Source organism: Vespa crabro, chromosome 8, assembly GCF_910589235.1.
Source record: "Vespa crabro chromosome 8, iyVesCrab1.2, whole genome shotgun sequence".
NCBI lineage: Eukaryota > Metazoa > Arthropoda > Insecta > Hymenoptera > Vespidae > Vespa > Vespa crabro.
The window spans coordinates 2893993-2918425 of NC_060962.1; the positions used below are offsets into that span (position 1 = coordinate 2893993).

Below are 24433 nucleotides of genomic sequence, written 5' to 3' on the forward strand. Positions count from 1 at the left end.
AAAAGGAAAAAAAAACCAAAAGATAATACCATGATAATAATAAGAAACAAAAACGAACAAATACCTTGATAATTCGTTTTAGTAATCAATTTATATATTGATTATCAATTTACTCGGAATATTTATTAATTTCGAATCGACTTTAAGAATTTCTTAAATATAATTTATAGATAAGATTCATTTGTTAATTAAACAAATTTGATTTTATTAATTAAAAAATAAAACCGATCGAGTATTACCAATAGGATTAAATGACTAGATGACAAAATGGTTATGAAGCATTGCCTATGGCCAACATAATAATCCTCTTGGTAAAATTGAACAAAGAACGCACCCTTGCCTTTTCCAAAGGGGCTACTAGCATGCGATCGTGCAGCATCGGCACGGCGCATATATGTACATACATTTTCGATAGTCTCGGACAATCGAAATCGCAAAATACGAATTCCATCGCGCGGCCCACGCCGACTGCAGTGACCGCAGCCATCCGTCGCATATAGGATTCGCGGCTGAGGATCGGATTCGCATGCACCTACGTTGTTATTACCGTGCCATAGGAGTATTTGTATACTGGCTTACCGAGAGCAGCGATATTGAATCCGATAATAGACATTACTCCACCCCCACCATTCGCTTTCTCCCACACTCACCCTCTCAATCCCTTTGCTCACCCGCACTATCGCCAATCCTCTCTCTTTCTCTCTCGCTCATTCTGCAATTCCAGCAAACGTCAAAGTAGAGTTCGTCTCTTTCTCACTAAAACAAACTCAATCTCTCTCTCTCTCTCTCTCTCTCTCTCTCTCTCTCTCTCTCTCTCTTTTTCTATCTATCTATCTCACTTGCACATACACACGCGAACGTACAGCTAGGCGTTATTTAACCAAAATTCGAACGATAAAATGTCACGTTCCTCTTCTCTCTCTCTCTCTCTCTCTCTCTCTCTCTCTCTCTCCCTCTCATTCTCTCTCTCTCTCTCTCTCTCTCTCTCTCTCTCTCTCTCTCCCTCTCATTCTCTCTCTCTGTCTTTCTCTTCGTATCCACATTCAAGCACGCAAACGTACGCGCCATCGGTATAAAATGCAACCATCGGACTGTACTGTATATCGCCAAATGCGATCGCATTATAAGCAGCGAGCGACGGTTAAAGCGATTACCGGCTGCGAGGATGCATAGAAAAACCGACGTTATACCCGATTACAATGTGAGCACCGTTTCGCGGCGATTCACGATCGCCGACCATTTCGATACCAGCCACTACCACTCACTCTAACCCATTCCAACATTCAACCCTTCGTCCCTCTTTTTCTCTCTATCACACATACGCGCACATGCACACATACATACATGCATACATACATACATACATATATACATACATACATACATACATATATACATACATACATACATACATACATATATATATACATACACACATTCTACACATCCTATCGGCGATTATTTTAAAGGCTTACCAAGAGGATTATGGACGTGTACCATCGCTATGTTAAATGAAAACGAATCGGCCGAAACGATAAAAATGGATATTCCGCTTGTTAAACGAGCGATCGTCCAAACCTTGAAAAGAGGAGGGCGGGTAACTTTATATCAAATATAATTGTTGAAAGAACAATGATCAAAATCATTGGTGCTCCGCTACAGCTCTTCGATACTATTGCCATTCCTGTTGTTATTATTACTCTGCCATAAGATTTTATATTGCGGAAAAATAAACGAAAGAACACATTTCATGAGAAGCAATCGAGCGTGAGACTACTATAAAGGGAGTAAGAAAACTAATTCAAAGTTGGCTGATAGAATATGTTAATAACGTTTTCACTTATTTTCCTCGCGCGATCGTACCACGTCAATGTAATCGATTATCCGGTTAATCTCTCACGCCATCCGATTAAACGATCGATTGGACAACGTACGCCGGTGCTTACAATATTATTTAATTAACAAACCATTAACGCGAATACGAATTTACGATTTCCTATGGCACATACGTTCTAGCACGCTCTTTCATTCGCATTTTAGGAATCGTGACATAGCCTGAACAGACTGCTCTAATTTCATTCGACGATACAAATAATGAGATTTGTGCATTTTAATCTATGTTTGATATATCCTTTTTCAAATGCATCATTATCCTTGATGATACATGAGGTATAAAGTACAAAGCTTCTCTCTCTCTCTCTCTCTCTCGTTCTTTTTCTCTCTTTCTCTGTTTCTTTCGCTCTCCTAGGCGAAAATAACTTTAACCTTTCCATTAGCAAGTTTTCAAAGTTCACGTTATGATCTATACACACACATACACACACGGTCACGTGTATATCGGTTAAACTGCATATACGTGTGAACTGAAAATACGTGAGGATAAGGAAGAAGATAATGACAACACGGCTGCTCTCATGCAAAAGGTTAACTCTTTCAGGTCGACCGATCTATTAGGGTTCTTTAAATAAACCGTTTGAGTATAAATCTTCGAAAATTATTTGCGATGAAAAATAATCTAATTCACTATATATAAAACATATATTGATTAGTTTTGTTTATTAAACTATCAAAGACGATAAACAAGTATACGTCCGGATGCCCAAAAGCACCTTTTGCTAAAGGCAATCGTAGATAATCTAGGTCGATACGTTCTGACGGTGTTAATTAATACGATTCTCGCTATCGAGAGGCGGAGGTCGATTGCAATTCGCACGGATGAATCAGAGAGAGGTTGGCCGGCTGTTGGCCGGCATGATGCGTTCTGATGCATTCGTGTTCGCAAGAGAGAGGAGAGAGGATACGTTCGAACTGGTAGATGGTAACATAGGACGTGTTACTCTGAGAGGGTTGCATCGGACCGTGCCAGTTGGATGCAGGCATATATCCCATTCGACGGGATTACGCAACACGGTGCTCTCTGATTGGTTCTAATCGTCGGCTCTGCAAATGGCTCTACATCGTTATGGTTTGCTCGAACGAGCCCATTGTTGTCCAGGTTTACAACATCGCGTTATGGGCATTATTTGGTAATTAGAGCGGATGGTATAGCTGATAAGAAACGATTGATAAAAATTTCCCAAAGAAAAATGAAAAGGAAAAAAAAAGGTTGTTCGATTACGTTTCGTCGATCGGCTCTGATCGGATTTGTTAATTTCTATTTCTTATTATTCCCAAGTCTATAAAAGTAAAGATTATATTTTTTGATTAATCGATATAGTCCACTGATATGTGATCAAATTTATGAGTTCGGTTTGGATAAAAACGTAATGACGAATTTTTTTCATTCCAACAAAATCACAGGACCGCGAAATGGTGTACTCAAATGCACCGAAATACGCATCGGTGCAAATACCCTGCTTGCGCGAATTGCGGCTAATCTAACAGCGACACCGCCAATTGTAACGCAATATAAAATGGCGTTGATGGTGATGGTGGTGGCAGTGGTAGAAGTGGTCGTGGTAGTGGTGGTTACCAATGAATGTGTAGACCAATGCCCGGACGCGTGGTCAAACGCGCTGCAGCGATCATCGGATCAGCTTAATCAAATAAAGAGAACGTGGGCTCTGCACAATATCAAATGGATCCCGAACTTGCGGTACTACAAATCGAATACCAAGACGATTCACGATAGGTCCTGCAGAAAGCTTAGTCAGCGGAATAAAGTGATCATGATTTATGATTTTTTCAGATGAAAACTTTTGTCATTTAAAATATATAACAAATAAATAAAAAACCAATTCAGATAATCTGAAGATTATATATATATACTCCGAAAGTATTAAAAATAGATAAATAATATTCCAATTTATAAAATGCTTTTAATTAGAAAATTTAAGATCTATAGTAAACTAACTTGAAATCAAATACTTACCTATGTCCATTACGTGATGCTAAATGCAATGGAGTATGTGGGAAGATCAAAGACGAAGAAGAACTACGTAGAGATTCAATCAACTCTGGATGGGTTCGTACTAGTAGCTCCACTGTTTCCAATCTATAAGTGAATGACATGTCTAGCATCTTCGATATCCTTTATATCTAGTCTAATGATATTTACAAAATGATATTCTATAAATATGTTTACCAACGATATTAGACTTTGTTAAAGACCAAACAAATACTTATATAACATCTAGATTTATTAGTTTTATATTAATTCTTTTATAATAAAAATTATTATTTTATTTGTAATATTCTTTCTTACTAATTTGTATATTATTTTTTTGTTTTAAACCACGAATTGTAAATCAACTCGAATAACGTTTTATATAAAATAAAATCAGCGTATCGACAGATGGACCTTTCTCTCTCCATCGAACTTTCTCTCATAGATTTAAAAATTCGTACAATCCATTTACCTGCCATATTGTGCGGCGAGGTCGAGAGCAGATTCTCCGCGGCTGTTGCGGATACTCGGGTCGCATCCGTACTGCAACAGCTGCGCCACTATTTCCGTGTGTCCATATTGTGCAGCACAATGCAAGGCCGTCTCGTTGTCCTTTGTCTGTAATCGTATAAAACACAGTGCAATCTCTTCTGGCTGTAGTTCGATAGATAAGTTTGCAAGAATTTTCAACTTCGAAGAAACATCGAAGAGATATTTTCTCTTTACCGTTATTTTATTGCTTTACAAATTGAGATAATACGAAAATGGCAGGTACCATCGAAAAATTCTCAAGAAGTATGATCTTTTCTCTTAAAAAGATTTTTTCGAATGATTTTATTTTTGAAATCGCTTACCGCTAGATTGACTTTAGGTACCGAGGGCCCTTGGCTAAGAATTAACCGCACAATTTCAGCATCACCTGCCCAAGCTGCCAAATGAAGTGGCGAAGATCCTTTAGCATCTACGACGTTGGTAGAAGCCTCATATTGGAGCAATAACTTGACTACTTCACTGGATAGAAAAGAGCAACGATAAAATTAGCGTTAAGCCGTGTGAAAAATTTATAAATCGATAATCCGTTAAAATTATAATCAAAGTAGTATAAGAAAAATCACGTATCAATAATAAAATCTTTAATTGAATAAACTTTGAACCATGGTTAAAAAGTTATATTAAGCATAGAATGCAAAATTTATTATTTCGAACAAATGATTTTAATGAATTTGAATTCATACCGATGACCATTGAGAGCTGCATGATGAAGGGCTGTATATCCACTGGCATCTTGCACGTTAGCACCCGGACCTCGTCGTAAACTGCAAATACGACATATTAGAAAATCTTTTTAAACATTCTATATCTTCTTTGTTTTATATAATTTAACAGCAAACGAGGACCATGGATAATTTTTTATATAGATTGCATTCTACCACGTGAACGAAAAAACATACTGAAGCAAATAATCTGACAATTTAAACGTCGTTAAAATTTAACAATGATAACTGGGTCACCAATGATGTATCAGTATCGACCATCAAACGCAAATAGAGAATAAGTACGTAAATAAAGAGAAGGGTAGGGAACTAGCATCCGCAATTAAGAATTCACATTGAGTCATTGTAAACGATACCCTGACTAATTGTTTTATACAAGCAGGAAGATGGTTTCGTGTTACATGATGTATTTGCATGACAAATTACTGACTAGTCTTCGTCATTTCTTGAGATATTTTCAAAACTCTATCGAAACCGAGCGTATGTATCATAAAATTAAATTATTCATTATTCGTCAAGTTTTACTAACAGAAGATAACAAATGAAATAGAAAATTTTTTCTGAAACTTGTCGCCTTTTTTCGTTTACTTGCATGCAAACAATTTAAGAACAATTTATGTAAATAAATCGTCGCAAATGGAGTAATGACTCGTTAGTGTTTGTTGATAAATCATCCGGAACATGACAAGGTTCAGTTCTAGCTTCATTTCCGTTATCAGAAAATCACTTTGACTCTCGATCCCTTGATACTCTCTACAATCACTCGATTGCCGTCTCTTCTAAGTTTCATCGCAATTGCATTGACAAAGTATGACGTAAGCATTAGCTATCACGACACCGGCCACTATCGGCACGATACAGAAGGTTAGATGGTGTCCACAATAGAGTCCGCAGACAGGAACAGGTTCGCTAATGAAGCTTCCTGCATCCGACACATGTTCTCATTACGCGCCTTTGTTGCCCACCTAGTTCCAAAATAAACGACTGCATTCTCGCAACCCCCACAAATAGTCCTATAAATGTGAGCAAGCTTCCTGTAGTTCTGTCTCTTTCGTTGTGTCTATCTATCTATCTCCTGGATATAACGAAAAGCTGTAATACCTTGACTATCTCTCTTTTTTCCTCTCTTAACCTTTCGTAGACGATTCTACCTCAGGATCCTACCCTCTTTTTTACTTGATACTGCATTAAAGATACATTAACTCGAAGAAAATGTCATTATATGATATGTCGACAAATATGTTCAAAATATGTTTCGAGAAAAAAAATAAGAATTTCGATGGTTTACTTACAGGAACAATAAAAGTGTGATAAACAGGAAGAGAAATTCTTGAGAAAAATCCTGAACTTCCTACAGTCAATTTTCTTGATAAAAATAAATCCCCAATATTGCTTCTCCTTCTACAATATCTTTGCTATGTAATAAACGTCACATGAAGGATGTCGCAAAGCATCATATTTGCTTGGCTCTTAGGTGATCCTAATATTAAAGATGCTTGATAATATATTGTTGTATTCGAGTTTAGTCAAGATATTATCGACTAATAAAGATGAAGGAAGATCAATAAGATAATGTCTACGTTATCTCTTAGATTTTATTACTATAGTTAATCTTTTATATTTGGATTATATTTCAAATAAATTCTTATAAATAAAAATTGTTCTTTTTTTCTTCTTTTGTTTCAAATGTCTAAAATCTTCGATTCAAGTATCAATGAATATGATACTGAAAAATACAATGTTTCTCATCTTTATTATCATATTTCAAAAATAAAGTAACGTCAAAATTTTCAAATTGCTATAGGCGTAAGTTAAAAGGACGTTGCTCGGACGTACAAAGCTTCGCGGTCGGCCAAAACTTATGCCATCGAAGGAATCCCACGAACAATGAACAAAAATAGAATTGGCACAGCCGCCAAAACCATTACGCGAATCCGGCACAATCGTGACTTCAAAGTCAACGAACGGACCAAAGCGAACGTGCACGTACGCGTGTTCCCGACGAAAACGATTTGTTAATTTATGCGAGGAAAATACTAACACGATCTTCACATTATTGCCTTTTCTGTTTGTTTATGATACAAGGCTTACTAAGATACTGTACCATTTAAATGTTAAACTTGACTAAATTCGTCGGACGAAATCAATAGAACGCACCGATCGGTCACATATCAGTGACTTTCTAAATATTTTTCTACAATATTTGTACTTATAATAATAACAAAATTTTTTTCTTGCATCATCACACGTAATCAAATATTTAAATTCTAGAGAAACGTCTTTCCTTTAGACCTGCAGATTTCAAAACAGAATAAAAAGAGAAAGAGAGAGAGAGAGAGAGAGAGAAAAAAGAGAGCTTTATCTAAGGGCATGGTAGATGAGATCAAAGCTTGCCGACGTCGTCTTCATTAAGCGTCGCCCATCATTAAACATTTCGCTTAACGGTCCTTTAAATCATCGACTTTTCCAAAGCGGCACGCGTGCCGATGCTTTAAACATCGTTCAAGGTCTCCCACCCTTGCAACATCTCGTTCCTTCTTTCGAAACCTCTGATCCATTATAAGCGAGATCAAAACGAGGAACGATAAAAAGGAGCGGCGAAAGGATAAAGTCGGACGTATAAAAGAATAAAAGAAAGAGAGAAGTGGAAAAGGGTGGGAGAGAGGTGGTTCTGGAGGTCGTTGAGAGTTGGCACGACGCGATGTGGCGACGAGTTCGAGAAGAGCTTCGTTCGCTTCGTAGAAAAGAAAACGAGAGAGAGAGAGAAAGAGAGAGAGAGAGAGAGAGAGAGAGAACCGGAAAAAGAGAATACACATGCTGCATCTCCTTTCCCAGCCCATTTACTACCCTTCGTCGTTTCTCTCTTTCTCTCTCTTTTTCTCACATTCGCGTCTTGTGGAGCTAGTATATACTACGTCGTCTTTGCATCGAGTGAAGGCACGTATTTGTTTTCCGCGCCCTAACAACTGCTGGCGTGACATCGAAGGTGGGCGAACGGACTTTTAAAGCCAACCATGAGGGGATAGCCACCCTTTCCCAACTCGTCGCATCCGTGCGTACGACGCTTTTACATACGTGCAGTCAAGAATCTCTCCCCCTCTCCCTCTCCCTTCTTCCTGTCTCCTCTCTCTCTCTCTCTCTTTATCTCTCTCTCTCTCTCTCTCTCTCTCTCTCTCTCTCTCTCTCTCTCACACACACACACTTTCCCTATCGTTCTTGCTATTTCGACCAGGCCATTCATCGAGTTCATCCGCTCGCGAGTTCCTTAATTAAACTCCGAAGATTGCGCGCAAAAAGGACATCACCCAATAGCCCTACGTTCCCTCCACATTGCCTGGCCTAACGAATGAAACGACATAAGGGTGGCTAGGAAGAAGAAGGGAAAGAAGGGAATTGAGGGAGCTTGATGTGGGCATACTTTCACCGAGAAGCAGATCGAGAAGAGAATGAAAAGAGAGAGAATGATATCTACTTGTTAGACCACGTGCAATGACAATTTCTTGTCGGACTTAATCAAGGAACTAGACGATTGTCGAGTATGGACCCGCTTGTTAACAGTAGATCGAGGAAACTCGTCGTTGTTCTTCTTTCTAACATGCATAGTTCTAAGTACACAGATCTTGTTCTGACAATGAAGATTTTGAAATCATTCCAATTGATATTTATTTATTAAAAGTCTCTAATCGATTAATAATACAGTTTTATACTGATCTTTGCAAACTTTGTAAAAATTCATATCGATTGTATAAAACATGTTTAATTTATTATATATTAAACAAACATACGAAAAATTAATGTCCAGTATATTGTTAAATATGAAAATGTTAAACAAAAAAATTCAAAAAAAAGAAAATAATATATAATATCGATATGTTTCTCTGAAAATTTCTATACAACTATTGTATGTAAGATAGAGATTACACTTAATTTAAAAGTCTTTCTATGTAATTTTGTATGATCATTATAATATTATATGACCGAGATGCGTATATAAACATATTCGATATTAATTGTATGATGATAGTATCATGAAAATATCATAAAATTGTAATGCTCTTTTAATCTCACGTAATTATTTTTGACATTTATCGATCGTTTGTTAGTAACAAACAACCGGTAAAAATATCAAGCTCTAAATGAATTCAAAAAGGGATTCAATTCGGAATCCAAAGTTCGTGATACCTCTTTTTTTTCGAGCCCTAGTCCAGTGAGAACAGTGTGATCTAAAACTAACAGTCGATAGAGGGGAATGAACTCATTGGAATACGCATGAGTTGTACTGGATGTCGGTGGTGAAATACTTGTCCTACTGTTTCCTCTTAATGCTTTGCGAGAAACTTTGCTATTTGTTTTAATAGAACAACGTGTACGTGAACACGAATTCCATATCATCTTCAAAAATTTCATTGTTTATATTATATTACTAACGGATAATACAAATTCTATCAAATTCTGAACAATGAGATTGTAAACGGTGAACAAACGAGTTATTGATTCAACTGAACAAACGTGTAAGGCTTTAAAATAAAGAAAACATTTACCAAGAAATATTTATAATACAAACAATTCTCTAACAAATAAAATCGCAAATGTAAATAGTTTTATTCTTGAGTATCGATTCGTTGATCCGATATTTCGAAAAAAAAATTAACAATCGTAAGAAGTTCAAAGTAAGTAAGTATACGTCGAACGCTGCAACCCCGTTCACAATCGTGAAAGGCACCACCACGTGAAAGTTGAATCGAACGGGTAAAGCACGAGCCTTGTGTTCCGTAAAAAGTGCAATCTATCGTTGAAAAGGGAAAAACAATATGCCAACACTTAACGCGAAAATAAGCACGAGAGTCTTAAGTCATTGAATTACGTGGTTTTTCCCCAGGCGTTTGCCAGATAGAGGCGTCATAAAATGCAGAGGGATAACAGAATTCCTATAAAGCCCTTTCCGGTAGCAGTGAGTGCTTAGTGCGAACGCACCCTTAGGCTCGTAGCTAAAACGAAGAGGAAAACTAAACTGACTAGAGAGAGGACGAAAGAGTAAAAGAAGACGGGATGAGAAGAAGAAGGAGAGCAAAAGAGAGCAAAAGAGAGCAAAAGAGAAAGAGAAAAAGAAAGAGAGAGAGAGAGAGAGAGAGAGAGAGAGAGGAAATTGTGTGTGCCTATACGTGTGAGGGGTTGCTGAGGCATCAATCGATAGTTTCCTCCGGCGAAGAGGAGAGAAATTATATGTGCTGACATAGCTGAATATCCTTCTCGAGGAACACTTCAAAAAGATTTTGAAAAATCAAGTATCTCTTTCTATTTTGTTCTTTCTTTATCTGCAATAGCATTTGCATGCACAGATTGCAAAGATTTCTAATGATATTTATAATCACTGAACTGCGAAAAAATATCTTTTATTTTCTCTTTGTATAATCTCAAATGAAAATGTACTTATGTATTAAATATATATTCATAGTTCTTTCAAAGTTACGAATGTTTTTGGCTAAATATAATTTTTTTTATTCAATATATAAAATAATTTTTATTCAATTATAAAATAAATTTCATTTATTTCAATTATTTTTTACGCAAATCGTTTGACTTTCTATTAAAAAAAAAATACTTTTCTATCAAAGTAAAATCTTTTTATAAACTCGTTGTCCTTCAGATATATCCTGTACAATAAAGGAGGATAAATTCGATGGTTATTATGATTGCGATAAGAGTAAGGTAATTGATAACATTCCTAATGTCACATGTACTCGATAACACTATTTATCATTTTGAATTCTCATAAGCGTCCGAGTAAATTATTAGGGAGGAAAGCTAAACTACGTGTGGCAAAAGCGAACATTTTCTTCACGGAAGGATGATCCCGGTGTCGACTAATTGTACCCTCGACGATCGTCGTTTAACGCATCGATTCCTTCTTCCAAACGAGTAGATGCAAAACAAAACATTAAGTGAATGTAAGATGGAAAGAAGGGAGAAAATTGCCACGTTACTACTTTTTAGGATCCGTCCACTGAATTCCCTTTTCTCTTCTGTCGCTTTAATGTTATTCGCAAAAAAAAAAAAGAAAAAAAAAAAGAAAAAAAAAGAAAAAAACATGATCGATCCCGTGAAGAGACAAACTGGAAGAAGAAGTAGATATAATTTCTAACACAAATCTTTATGATTCATAAATAAAACTATGATGTATGCAATGATCATTAGCATCATACTCTAAATAAAATTTACAGTATGCGACTTCGTTTTACAATGAATGATAAGTTAAACGTTCTTCTTGGAAAAAAAAAGAAAAATAAAACCGATTTGTAAGATTATTTAAAATATAGTAAAAGGTATGAACTGACACAAATTCAAATACCTCGACTTTTAAAGCGTTCAATTTTCTAATGAAATATTAATGTCTTCATTCGTGAAGACCTGAAAAATGTCGAGCCTTCGCGAAAAGCACACTTTAATAATACTGCTGATTCTGCGACTAGAATTTTGCCGACTAAGCGACGCGGCAATGTATAATATATATATATATATATATATATATATATATATATATATATATATGGATACATAGTTGGAATGCAACAGCATCGTCGATAACCTCAACCTCAATGTTAGTGAATGGTAACAGTAATAGTTTCCTTTTCACACTTTTGAAAAAACATCGACGATCTTAATCTTCCTGCTCATATATATGGAAAAAGTCGTGATTTCTAAATGAAAATAGAAAATGATTGAGAGTCTGTCTATGAATATACGATTACACATAGGTAAGTAAATATTTATGTTGTATTATAAATACATACGAACCACGAAATTGCGTTAAATGTTCTAAATGCTAGGTTAAAAAATAAAGAAGAAAAAAAAAAATCTCGAGCAACTTAAAGTAACCATACAAAATCGATTATGCAATTAATTAATAAATTGAGCTTATTTTTAATCGTTTGACCGTTCGATCGATGTATAAAAGTTATTTAGGTTGATGCACAAGGGAATACATAGTGACACATATCCAAGCAACGACAAAGTATACTCTTTTAGTTATTAATATCACTTTTAAAGCGGTCACTCACACTGATACATCTATCCTACTACAACTATAAAAAAAAACACAGAACCGATATTCGTTTATGAACGACGCTGCAATTACGTCCCCTATGTGAAACATTAACTAAATATTTAAAGACCCTCATCGATGTCGAGAAGTTCTTTAAATACATCGATGTAACTTCGAAACAACCCTTGTAAACAGCCGATTCTTTACGAAACACAAAATCAACGCCGGGCATACGTGACGAGAGTCAAACAAACGATAAATGCATTGGCCGAGAGAGTGAGAGAGAGAGAGGGAGAAAGAGAAAAAGAAAGGATGGGAGGGCACTCGTACGCGAAAAGTGGCGCATCCACATTGCGATTAGCATCGCAAAATATTTCTCGTTTCCCTTCCGGGTGCAAGTCGCAAGGGGTCGACGGTTTCGCACGGGGTGCGGCATTTTATATTACTTTCCTCTGATCTCGAGGCGGAAGAGGAGAAAGAGGAGGGTAAAAGTGCAAAGTACGATATGGAGCAACGACAACATGGCCTGGAGTAGGAGCAACGCTTGATACTGAAAATGGAGCGAGACAGAAAGAGAGAATAAGGGTGCAGGGATGGTAGCTTTGCCAGAAATTTGCCGCAGGCACACTTTGTAGTTATGGACAAGTTCCACCACCCGACGATGATGAGCACGAGAGGCAATTTGTTAGAGAGGAGGAACGCGTTTGTCATGAGACATTTCGAATCAGACATTGAATCTTCTTCTTCTTCTTCTTTTACTCTTCATCTTCTATCCTCTCTCGAATACGTCACGATCGAGTACAGAGAAAAATAGACGCATACGAGAAGATTGAATACATTCAAAAAAAGTTTAATTAAATGCATTAAACAAACAAAAATAAATAACGATTTAAGTAAATAATTATTTCTTTATTCTGTCTTCAATAAAAATCTTCAAATAAAAGATTTCAAGAAAACGATTTTAATTTAATAATCGAAGAAATTATAAATTCTGCTCGAGAACGTAAATATAAATAAAAACTAAAACATAAATGTAATAAAAGCGATGATCTTTCGGGTCTCGCTAAATCATTTACGATCGCATTTTCAGCATATTATGTTCGATCAATGGACAAAAAGAATGGAATTGCAGTTCCAACGTCATTGTCCATACTACGACCGATCGAATATTCGTTTACGTGAAACGATGTAAAACAAGCTAATATTTCTCGAAGGCAAACAATCGCAAATGAAAGCATTACTTCGATAATATCGTGCATCAAAAAAAATAAAAAGAAAAGTGAAAAAATAAAAGAAAAAATAAAAAAAAAGAAGCAAAAAACAATGTCAAAATTGATACGGCGAAATTAATAAGGAATAAATATTTCTTATTTCAGTATTTCTTATTCTATATTTCGTTACTATCTCATGCGTTCTCGGATTAAGAGAAACGAGCACTTATCGTCGACCTTAAAACGCGCCGGTCCACGTGCATGCACATAGAAAGCTCACTCAAGAGAGTAAGAGAGAGAAAGAGAGATGATGAATTCTCGGCGGCGCGATGAGTAGCCGTAGCGTGACTTAATTAATGCGAAACGTGGGGTTAGCACCATCGACAAAGTCGTCTTTGTCGTTGAGGGTAATAGCAAGAGAGAGAAATAGAGATGGTGGGAGGTAGCTCCCGGGACTGGGTCAATAAAGACGGTGTTTCGACTAATTGCGCGAGCGCTACTTGCTCGATGGAGAAACAAAACGATCGACGATCCGAGGCCAAGTAATTAGACGAAATGAAGAGCACCACGATCAAATTTATTCGAGTTCGTTCAATACTCGATCGAGTGAATGTGATGATTTATACTCTCGTAACTATATCCGAATCTAATCAATATTTATTCGTGTAAATAAACACTCGCGGACATTAAAAATTATTGTTTTTTCACGGTGAACATGAATTCATGATTCTTCGTATCTGTCTATAATAAAATATCCGTTAAATATTTTGATCAGAAAATTTTTTAACTAAACAATTTCCGATCGCTTTTGTATTTTTTTTTTTTAAATATACATTTCTCATATATATATATATATATATATATATATATATATATATATTATATAAATATATAAAATATACGAGAAATGATATATGGATCACGACATTTTCATTTCTTTTTCACAAAATTAATGAAACTATTTAATAAAAAAATGAATTACTCATTTCCGGACGGATCCAATTGGAATAAAAAAGAGAGGAGAAAAAACGGATATAACATAATTTAATTCGTTACGCGTCAAACCGGTGTAATAAGTCATTATAACATAAAAGTTTTTAATGAGACGCACGCTTTTTAAACAACCCGCGAATAGCTCATTTGCCGACGGGTGATTCGGTACCGTTTGAAAGACCGATTATTCTACACGATCATCTCTTTCGTGGAACGTGATTTATCGCACAAAAGGTTATAATCGGTAACATTGTTCCAAATTGAAAACTTACCAGAGCAAATATCGCAAAAATTGCTCTTTATAATAACGCGCGATCTATTTCGAGCCAATTATTCGTTAAAATTCATTCTGATTTTTATTAACGAATATTAAAATGCCGATATCGAGATCATTTTATTCCACTTAATTGTTTATCATTGGCTTACGCAAAAAAAAGAATTTTATATTTTTTGTTCTTTTGTTTATAGCAAAGATATCTCTATCTTTTTCTTCTTTTCTCATCCCTTTCTTCTCGATCGAATCAGATATTCTTATCGTTTTCTCGATGACCCATTCTAAGCTACAACAAAAAGCTCTTTCGTTGATCATGGATGTACAAAAAAAAAAAAAAAAAAAAACAAAGAAAGAAAAAAAAACAATATCCTTAAGAAACATACAAAACTCTGAAATCCACTTTAATGTGATGTAATCGAACGAATAACGATAGAAAACGCTATTACGATGATAGTAATAGAATTGGAAACATGTCGTTTCACAGCGAGCGAGGACAAAAAATTTAACGTCATTTACGTAATACGAATAAACCGTATTACGCTCCTTTATATAAATCGAAATGTTCGGTGGCGTGCATTTCATCTTTTTCCTGTTTTTATTTTTTCTTCCTTTTTTCTTCCTTTTTTCTTCCTTTTTTTTTTTTTTTTTTTTTTTTTTTTTTTTTTTTTATACATAATCTCAGAACGATGCAACACCACAAAATGACCCGTTCTCTTTTCTCCTTTTAGAATCTATCACAACCCCGAGTTAACGTTATCATCGACCCTTGAAAATAAATAGCTCGAACGCAAGAATAGGCTCTATTTATCTGACGCCGAGAATAGAAAACGTAGTGGACTCGATGAACTTTTCACGACGAGTACTTAGACACGTGCACGTATCTCGTGATATTAACATCATTACTTTTACACATTGAACATAATTTTTCTTCAAATTTATTCATAAAACAATCGGAAGAAAACAAAAATAAAAAAAGCTGACAAACGTCATTTCTATTTTATTTGAAACAATGGTCAAAAAAAAAATATCAAAAGAAATAATAAATGAATTTCAATAATTTCGTAAAAATTAATTTCATACATTATTTTCATAGAAAAATAATGCCGCTTACAATTAAGACATGAGAAAGTTGAAAATCGAACTCTAACGGATAATGAGAGCTAATTAAACTATCTCGGATAATTGTAAGAGTCGAGATAATTGGTAATGAGGTTCTAAGGTCGTACGTGGTAGCTCGAGTGTTTCTACTATCTAACACGCATCTCCATGCATCGTCATACCGTATGCGCTCAGGGTGATTCATGGTCACGGTGAAATCACGAATAGACACGTCGGAGCACGATCGAAAGAAAGAAAGAAAAAAGGATGTTGATCCAAATATATACTTCTCGTCTTTCGAATGCATCAGACAAGACGAATGTACAGCAATCATCTTCCTTGTGAGCGAAAAAAAAGGCATTCGGCTTTTCAATGAAATCGTAAAAAAGTATATCGTCGATAAGTTATCATAAATGGAGATACAATATTATCAAAGCGGAAGATTATTTCTTATCGTTTTAATAATATAATAAATTATTTTTCTATATTGTCTCAGATAAATAAACATCTTTCGTGTTAGATATTTTACAATAACATATATGTATAAAACTAAGTTATTATTTAACATTATTAATAAAAAAAGATATCAAATAAGGAATCAAAGTTAATCATATGTAACAATATTTTAAGATCATGTTTTTGAATTAAATTAAATTAAATTAAATTAAATTAAATTAAATTAAATTAAATTAAATTATAAAAAAAAATATATTTAACGATCGAAAATTCAGGTATTTTAAAATTACTTCCGTTCGAATCTTCGAACAGTGTTGAACGTCGGTATGTTAGTCGAGAAAATAGGTTCATCGAGGTGCGAGTTAAGCTAATAACCGCGTCAAAAGAATCGCAAGAGAAAAGCGGGACGGCGATCGGTATCTTGTAGGAGGCACAAACGACGGAAGCGGATCCTCCGTGAAAGCTCTTACGAAAGCAGCGGATTAATTGAAAGAACGGCGCGCGATCAATCGAGCGTGGGTAAACCTATCGCGCAAAAGGGAGAAGAGAAGCGGCCTCCCGACCAGTGAGAAAGAGGAAGACAGACATATACCGAGAGATAGGGGAGAGAGAGAGACAGACAGACAGAGCGAAAGAGACAGAGAGATAGAGTGAGAGAGAGAGAGAGAGAGAGAGAGTGAGAGAGAGAGAGCCAGACAGACAGAGCGAAAGAGACAGAGAGACAGAGTGAGAGAGAGAGAGAGAGAAAGAAAGAAAAAGATAGCATCTCAAATCATTGAAAACGCTATAACCTAACCTCGATTTTCGATCTCGTTATTGCACAAAAGTCTTTGCTATGAAAACTTGGAGACAGGAAATACAGAATTTTTCGTATTGCTCGCATTAACAAAGAAAAAAGGATAAAAGATACTTATAAATTACAATCAAGTTTTCTTACGAATGTTAAAAGAAGATATAGAAAGAAACAAACAGACATTTAAATGGATGAATAGTAGAGTAAAAGATAGAGAGTACAGAGTGAGTAGGCTGAAAGAGAGAATGAGAGAGAGAGAGAAAGAGAGAGAATATTGCTCTCTCGTCCTGTCGAAAGGACGACTCGATATGATCTCTCTTTCTATCTTTTGTTGTAATAATCTGCCAGAAAAAAGAGCCTATGATGATGCTAAAAACATTATTAAAATGATCGGACAAATAGGAAAAATACGTTAGACGAGGATACGAGGGGAGTAGGTCGAGGGAGAAAAAAGGCCGAAAGTGTCTGGCACGGTGACACCCACCTTGCCAGTGGACCACTCCTCTTCGCTCTTTGTCCGAGTATCTTCTCGACCACAGTGACGTTTCCGCTTCTCGCTGCCTCGAGCAGCTCCTGGTCCTTCCCCATGTTCCATTTACACCGTAATCAGCCCTCGATATTCGACCGCGCACTTGTCAATTTCTGTTTTTACTACGATTACTCGCGTTTCATTGATCCAGCGTGGCCATCTTGCCGAAGCGACTGAGGCGCCTTCTTACGGGCAGCGCTTGAAGCGCCATCGCCGCCGACGGCCGACGAACGTGCGACGAACGAACCTCAAAGAACGTGGGTGCAAGCAAGAGCGTTGTCCTCTGTGAAAGAAAGAATGAGAACGATAGCGTGCAAACGAAAACGACGCAGGTTACGATCCTACACGAATTCTCCCGAACGAACGAACTAATATTAAACGACAGCTGTAAAGCCATTGCTGAATTTTCCTGTTCTTTCAACAAGAATCAAGTTTATACGTGTTTAATTTTTTATTATTTTTATATATTGTAAGTTTCTTCATTTTATCGACGAGGCTTAATCAATATACAATGAAGCACGTTGTTCTTGGATCCTTTTTTATCACACTATGGTTACTCGTAATTAGTGAACAAACTCAAGAGGCTATCACGTCCCCATCAACTTTTGGTAAGCATGATTTGGAAATTTAAAAGATTATGTTCTATTTTTAAATCAACATCCGATTCTTCGATTCGTTCTGTTCATTTAATGCTAAAAGATTTCTCTGTTTTTCTTTTCCTTTCCTCAAAGAAAAAGAAAATTTCTTTTTCTTAAAACTTGGGAAGCATTTTGGAAAATGTTATTTCTTTAATTTTGTCATGTACTTACATGGTATCTTATCAAGATCATGTTTGTTTATGTATTATTATGGAAGTCAGATGAGAATTTAATAAAATATTCATTGAAATGCTTTAATACAGATACTATATAAAATTTTTGAGAAATACAAGCTTGTTGATGCCATGTTCTTAGATCATATAAGAGGAAATAAATTCTTTATAATTGTAAAGTTACAATCAATAGTAAAATTAAGATTAGTACACCAATAGTAAATAAAATTAGGATCAGTACATTATATAAAACAAAACAAGGAAATATAGCTGCTTGGAGCTAACTGTATTGCTCTTCCTTTCTTTTACCTAACCTTTGAGAAAGTAAATAGCATGTTGTACTTCATATGATAAAATTAAATAGCTAATATCATAACAGTAAGACAAAAATGCTTTTATCCTATAATAATCCTATAATAATTCTATATGCGTTGGAAAATATTTATATTTTTATATAAATATCAAAGTTATGTCTGAATGTGTCTCTTATTGTACATATATAGTTTAAGTATCATTTATAAACAGAAAGTATATAATATTAACCTTTTACTATCAATCTATTAAACTAGCGATACTGAACTGCTATTAATTATTAAAATTTGCTCTATTAACCATGCATGTATATTAACTGTATAATTATTAACTTTATAATAAAATAAAATATCTAACAGTATTAACATAGTGACGTTGATGATCAATTACAAATAAATATATTTGTCCAATGTTTCTTTAACTTCACACTTTTTTATTATTTTTATATAACTGTTGTTTATTTTAATCCTAGTTGTGCACATTTGAAAATAATTTGAAGTTGTGCACTTGGAATGCACCTCAGACACTTTAAACATTTATACAGAATGAATAATTTTGATCCAAAATCAATAACTTTGATCCAAAATCAATAACTTTAATCCAAAATAGTACTACATATAAATCTCAGAAATAATAATCAGTAGGTTTGAAAACGTATTTTCATTTCAGTAATTATAAAAAAAGAATTCATGAATCATGGAATGCGTAAATTGTTTTAATTGAGCTTAAATTTGATCTGGGGTGTTGTATACCCCACAGGCACAACTAGGGTTAATGTAAGAAGGCTCATATTTTTCTTATTACATAAAATATCTATTACAATATTATAACGATTATTTAACAAAGAAATACCATTGTTTTCATCACAGGAGAATAACATAAAATTTTACAGATGATAATATAATCTCCATATCGTTATTGAATTATCGAGAAAACGAAGCAGTTAAAAAAAGGATAACGTTAGTTCCTACAAGTAATTATACGATAAATATTATCGATATACCACCTATCGTTTCATTTCTTATCTTTCAAGTTCACACATATCAATATAATATTACTCTTTCGTATGATAAATTAAATCTTAATAAGGTGTCAAACAGAAGTCTATTTGGATCTAACGTCGGTTTATATATCGTACCAAAGAAAAAAGAATCGACGTTTTTCATTAAAAATGATAACGTTCGAAAGATTGAAACTCTGTTGGCAGTCGTTCCTTATATCAAACAAGGTGAGTATATAAATAAATATAATAAATCGATATTAATATTAGAATTATTGAAATATCCTTTGATTGATTTTACAAATGATCAATATAAAGCAAATTGTTCTTTCGTAATATTTGATTTTATTTTCGAAATTACGTATTTCATCATCCTTCTAAATTTACTTAATATTCGACATTATTAATATAGCAAAAAAGAAACAAAACCAATTATTTTTTTACATTATATATATTATATATATATATATATATATATATATATATATATATATATATATATTTCATGACTTGTTCACAAATTATACTCGATGCTCAAACGATTTAATAGCGTACGTTGTAACAATAAAATTGATCCCTTTAAATACATGAATGAAAAAAAAAGAAATGAAACACGAGAGAAAGAGAGAGAGAGAGAGAGAGGGAGAGAGTGGGAGATAGAAAGAGGAAAGCAGAGGAATGATTTCCAAAAATCTCTGTTACACTGCTCAACAATTTACCGATTGCAAACCCTTTTCCCTAATCCGATAGCGGCGTGTAAAATAATGTTTTCGCAAACTCGCAAAAAACAAAAAGCATAAAAACAAGACTATCTAAAGGGACTCTCGAAACACGAGAAAACGTACGTTGTACGTTTTTCGCGAACAAATCCGCATCAACACCCGCAAATCTCAACAGCAACGCTCGTAAAGTTCGATCTGGCAGCGACAGATATCTCTGTTTCTCTCTCTCTCTATCTCCTGTTCTCTCTCTCTCTCTCTCTCTTCCTCCCTCTCTCCCTCTCTCTTTCTCTCTCATTGTTGCTATTCACAGCACCAGTACCAGGCGGCTGTAACATGGAATTCAATATCGAAGTAGCACCATATCAAAAGCTATTCGTAAACGATTCGATCGTTATCCTGGATTCACAGTCTGCCTCTTTACCACTCACGAGCAACGAAATCGAGAGACGCTGTATTTTTCCAGAGACATATCACTTTTTCCTAACCAAACATGACTATTCCATAGAGAGTTACTTCAATGCTATTAGCAGTATGCTCACCGTCACGGATATTCTTCGTAATGGTAAAAAGGTACATTTTCATGGAGAAAATATAATAAAAAGAACAAATATTTCATTATTCATTCTTTCATCCTCCCTCCTAACCCTTCTCCCACCACTCGCCTGCTCCTATATTGTTTTTTTTCTACATAACATGTTCCTTCTTGAACGAGAACGATTAAACTGTTGTAATAAAATTGTTTATTTTTTGTTAATCGATTAATCGATAATCAACGATTAGACGACAAGAAGAAATATTTATTTATTTTTTTTTTATTTCTTTTTTCTTTTTTTTTTTTGGTTTGTTTGTTTCATTGTCAGATACCAGCACCGAGCATATCTCCGTTAAGACGAATCTACAGCCGTAATAATGGCATGGGGGTCGTCTACGCGGCTGTAGTTTCCTATGGAAATGATTATTCAGCTTACGTACCAACTTTCACCTACGGATTCAACTATGCTCTCTATCCTGAGGATGATCAATTTTTAAGTACGTTTCTATATTATGCTTTATTAAATCGGTCATTATCTTATTACTCAAACTTAGCAATAATATAACATTAATGCAAATATAAGAGATTTTTCTTGTTTTATTTTCTTTTACAGATGATATGCTATCGAAGTTATTGTGCATTCTAATGTTTATTGCTGGTCTCTTATGCATCCTTAAAGGACATAAAATGATCACCATGGAGTTCGTCGTGTATACAACATTCTTTGGTGGCATAATTAGTTACATCGTAATTAAATCTTTTGCATCATATGATATCGCAAGTAAATAGTAATATTTATGATCATTAATTTGTCGAATAACAAATCTAATTATGACTATCTATTGATTGATACTAACTAAATTCTTTCTTTTTCTTACAGCAAATATTAAAATAAGCATGGGCGGAAGTTTCTTTTTTTTTCTCGTGGGCGTTATTTCCTGTTTCATGAAAATATATATAATAGTCTTTCTTTCTAGACTTTTTTTCGGATTTCTCTGCAGTTCGATCTTCTATTTCAGTGTAAAAGGTAAAGTATTTAATGACAAATGGAGAAAAAATAGTCATTTAATTTTTATAACTAGAACAGAAATTACTAGAATAAATGTAGCTAGCGGATAATAGTTTGTTCAACTCTGAAGGCAAATATAGGCGTTTATTAGCATTTGTTTGAAGCGCGCTGAAGCTTCGCTACATAGAGCTTCTAAAATTGATCTTAAGACAATTATTATAAAAAATGTATAGATTCTAATCCTTTGAACTAATAGATATCCATCTATTAGTCCCAAACTAGATATCTATCTATCTATCTATCTTGCTACAGTCCTATAAACAAAAAAAAAACCAAAATGTTTGATTTTACTTTCGTTTGAGAAATCTATATCCGTATAAGAATATTTTGGTGAACCAAGTATCTTACTCAAAATTGATAAGACAGACGATCAAAAGAAATAGACTCCTTCGAAATATACTCAAGAAAATATTTTGACTTGGCATAAAATAGTATTGATGGCAGCAGCAAGCGTAAAAATTTGCTAGGCGCGTCTTTTCCCATTTGATCGTTTTTAATACTAAAGCGAAAAGAGTAAGAGAAAGAGAAAATAAGGGTAGAGGGTGTATGGGGGAGTGAGAGTCGGCCAGCAGGCCGAAGTTAGTTTGAGTTTGGCGAAGGGATGAAATGCGGAGACTTCGTGTCTCTCCCTTTTTCGGGGGTAGCTTCTATCAATGTTGTCCGCTCATGTGGAAACTTTCGACTGCCGAATCCCCCTCGGTGCAGAGAGTAGAAACGGAGCGGCATCCGCGTTACCTCCCACCTTTCTCACTATAACACGAGGACGAGGACGAGAACGAACACCCTCCTTACCCTTCCATTCTGTACACGCGCGCGCGTACTTTTCTGCGCGTACAATGAGTCTTCGTCCACTCTCTGCCTCTCTCCCTTTCTCTCTTTCTCTCTTTCTCGCTCCCTCTCTCTCTTTCATTTTTTTCCCTATTTCTCTCTTTCATATTGCCTTCCAACTCCAAATCCCACGGAACGATCTAACCAGCTTGAAAGATTTGCATTTACCTAATTGTGTCCCCTCCGTATTTGCTTAGTACCAAGACCTATTTAGATTACCCGCTTTTAGTAGGCGCAACCCCATGTCGAATCCTTCTTGATTCTTCCTCAAACTCAAAGAAAATGGCACTTCTGCTTTTTACATATTATTTTTATCCTTTTAACCTATCAATATCGTTTAACGAAATGGATATAGGATTTCACGAATCATCGAATCGAAAGAATCATTTCAATCTATATGTAATCATTGTCATACGAATGACACGGATTAGGAATTCACATTATCATTTCTAATTAACCTTTCAGAATCTCTAGGAATTTTGGAGAACGATTGGATGTTCTGGTCGATTTATTTGTTCATCGCGCTCATCGTCATGATTATTCTAATCTCGACGTCCTGGTTTGGTCTTCTTTTGACATGCGCTGTTCTCGGAGGATTCATGATAGTCTTATCGATCGCTTATTTTGCGAATACAAATTTTGTCTACATCATTATCAACGTTATCAGACGCCTGACCGTATCTTTGTTTAATTATGCGATCGTTAGTTATCCGTTACAGAGCGCAGGTAATCAATCGTTCAATTCATTTTTTTTATTTGTATTAATCATAGGTGAAAAAAAAAACAAAACAAAAAATATTGATCTACCTTCGTTTCTTATTTTCTCCCTTCTAGACATAAGCTTGATCGTGTTATGGGTTTTATTGGCCATAATTCGTATCTACAATGACAACGTTTTTGGACGTTTGTACACGAAAATGTATCGATATGACTTGAAAAATATATCGGATCAGACGCCATTGTTAGATAAATAACTTTATAAACGGATTTATTTCGACGAGTGAATGCAAAGGCACTATACCATTGAAAAGCAAGCTACCATTGACTTTCCTATCATTTGTTTTTCCTTTTTATTTTCATTTCTAAGATAAATTAACTTATCTTAATTCTTTCATTTCTTTTTTTGTCATTAGATACGTTATGTTACTTAGAAAGATAGTTATACATTTTATAATATATGTACAAATATCTATCGATGATTTTGTTTTTTTTTTTTTTTTTATATTTTTTACGAGTAGAAAAAAAGAATTATATGCCTGCTCATTTATTTTGATTAGCAATTGAATAAATATATTTGGTTTTGTAATTTTGTTTAGGTTTCTTATTAACGAAATATGATATTATATCACTTACCTACAATTTTACATTAAAAGGTTAATGTGATAAACGATCGAGATGCAAAATACGTTATTGTGTTATCGCAATATATTTATACGAAAAACGATGATATCGCAAACAAATGTGATCAAAACAAATATATATGTTTATGTCATTAACGCGTACTCACTTCGATATTCACAGTCTTCTCTTCCTTGTTCCAACAAGTGCACTCGAAAGTTTGCAATCTATATATTCTTTAATGCAATGATGTGGGTAAAGAATG

At 34.8% G+C, this 24433-nt stretch overlaps 3 protein-coding genes across 12 annotated transcripts in view; 2 read left to right on the forward strand and 1 right to left on the reverse strand.

Moving 5' to 3' along the window:
- Positions 1-17747, reverse strand: part of LOC124425943 (ankyrin repeat and SAM domain-containing protein 1A-like) — a 110505-nt gene extending 92758 nt beyond the window's left edge. For all 10 annotated transcript variants that reach the window (XR_006942615.1, XR_006942616.1, XR_006942614.1 and 7 more), the window contains exons 1-5: positions 17512-17747; positions 5122-5202; positions 4741-4897; positions 4359-4504; positions 3872-3994 (exon numbers count right to left, since the gene is read on the reverse strand). Coding sequence is in view for 7 of the 10 variants with exons in the window: in XM_046967062.1 (XP_046823018.1) it covers positions 3872-3994; positions 4359-4504; positions 4741-4897; positions 5122-5202; positions 17512-17615 (611 nt within the window). In the remaining 3 variants the exon portion in view is untranslated. The remainder of the gene's footprint in view (positions 1-3871; positions 3995-4358; positions 4505-4740; positions 4898-5121; positions 5203-17511) is intronic.
- LOC124425947 lies at positions 15-3783 on the forward strand. The gene is made up of 2 exons (XM_046967069.1): positions 15-3026; positions 3301-3783. Exons 1-2 carry the CDS (start codon positions 2963-2965, stop codon positions 3690-3692), a joined length of 456 nt encoding a protein of 151 aa, XP_046823025.1. The 5' UTR covers positions 15-2962; the 3' UTR covers positions 3693-3783.
- A 149-nt stretch (positions 17748-17896) lies between the features above and the next one.
- LOC124425944 (transmembrane 7 superfamily member 3-like) lies at positions 17897-24322 on the forward strand. The gene is made up of 8 exons (XM_046967064.1): positions 17897-18164; positions 19572-19907; positions 20712-20971; positions 21262-21430; positions 21547-21714; positions 21814-21960; positions 23296-23556; positions 23665-24322. The coding sequence occupies exons 1-8, from the start codon at positions 18068-18070 to the stop codon at positions 23802-23804; spliced, it is 1578 nt and encodes a 525-aa protein (XP_046823020.1). The 5' UTR covers positions 17897-18067; the 3' UTR covers positions 23805-24322.
- The last annotated feature ends 111 nt before the right edge of the window (positions 24323-24433 follow it).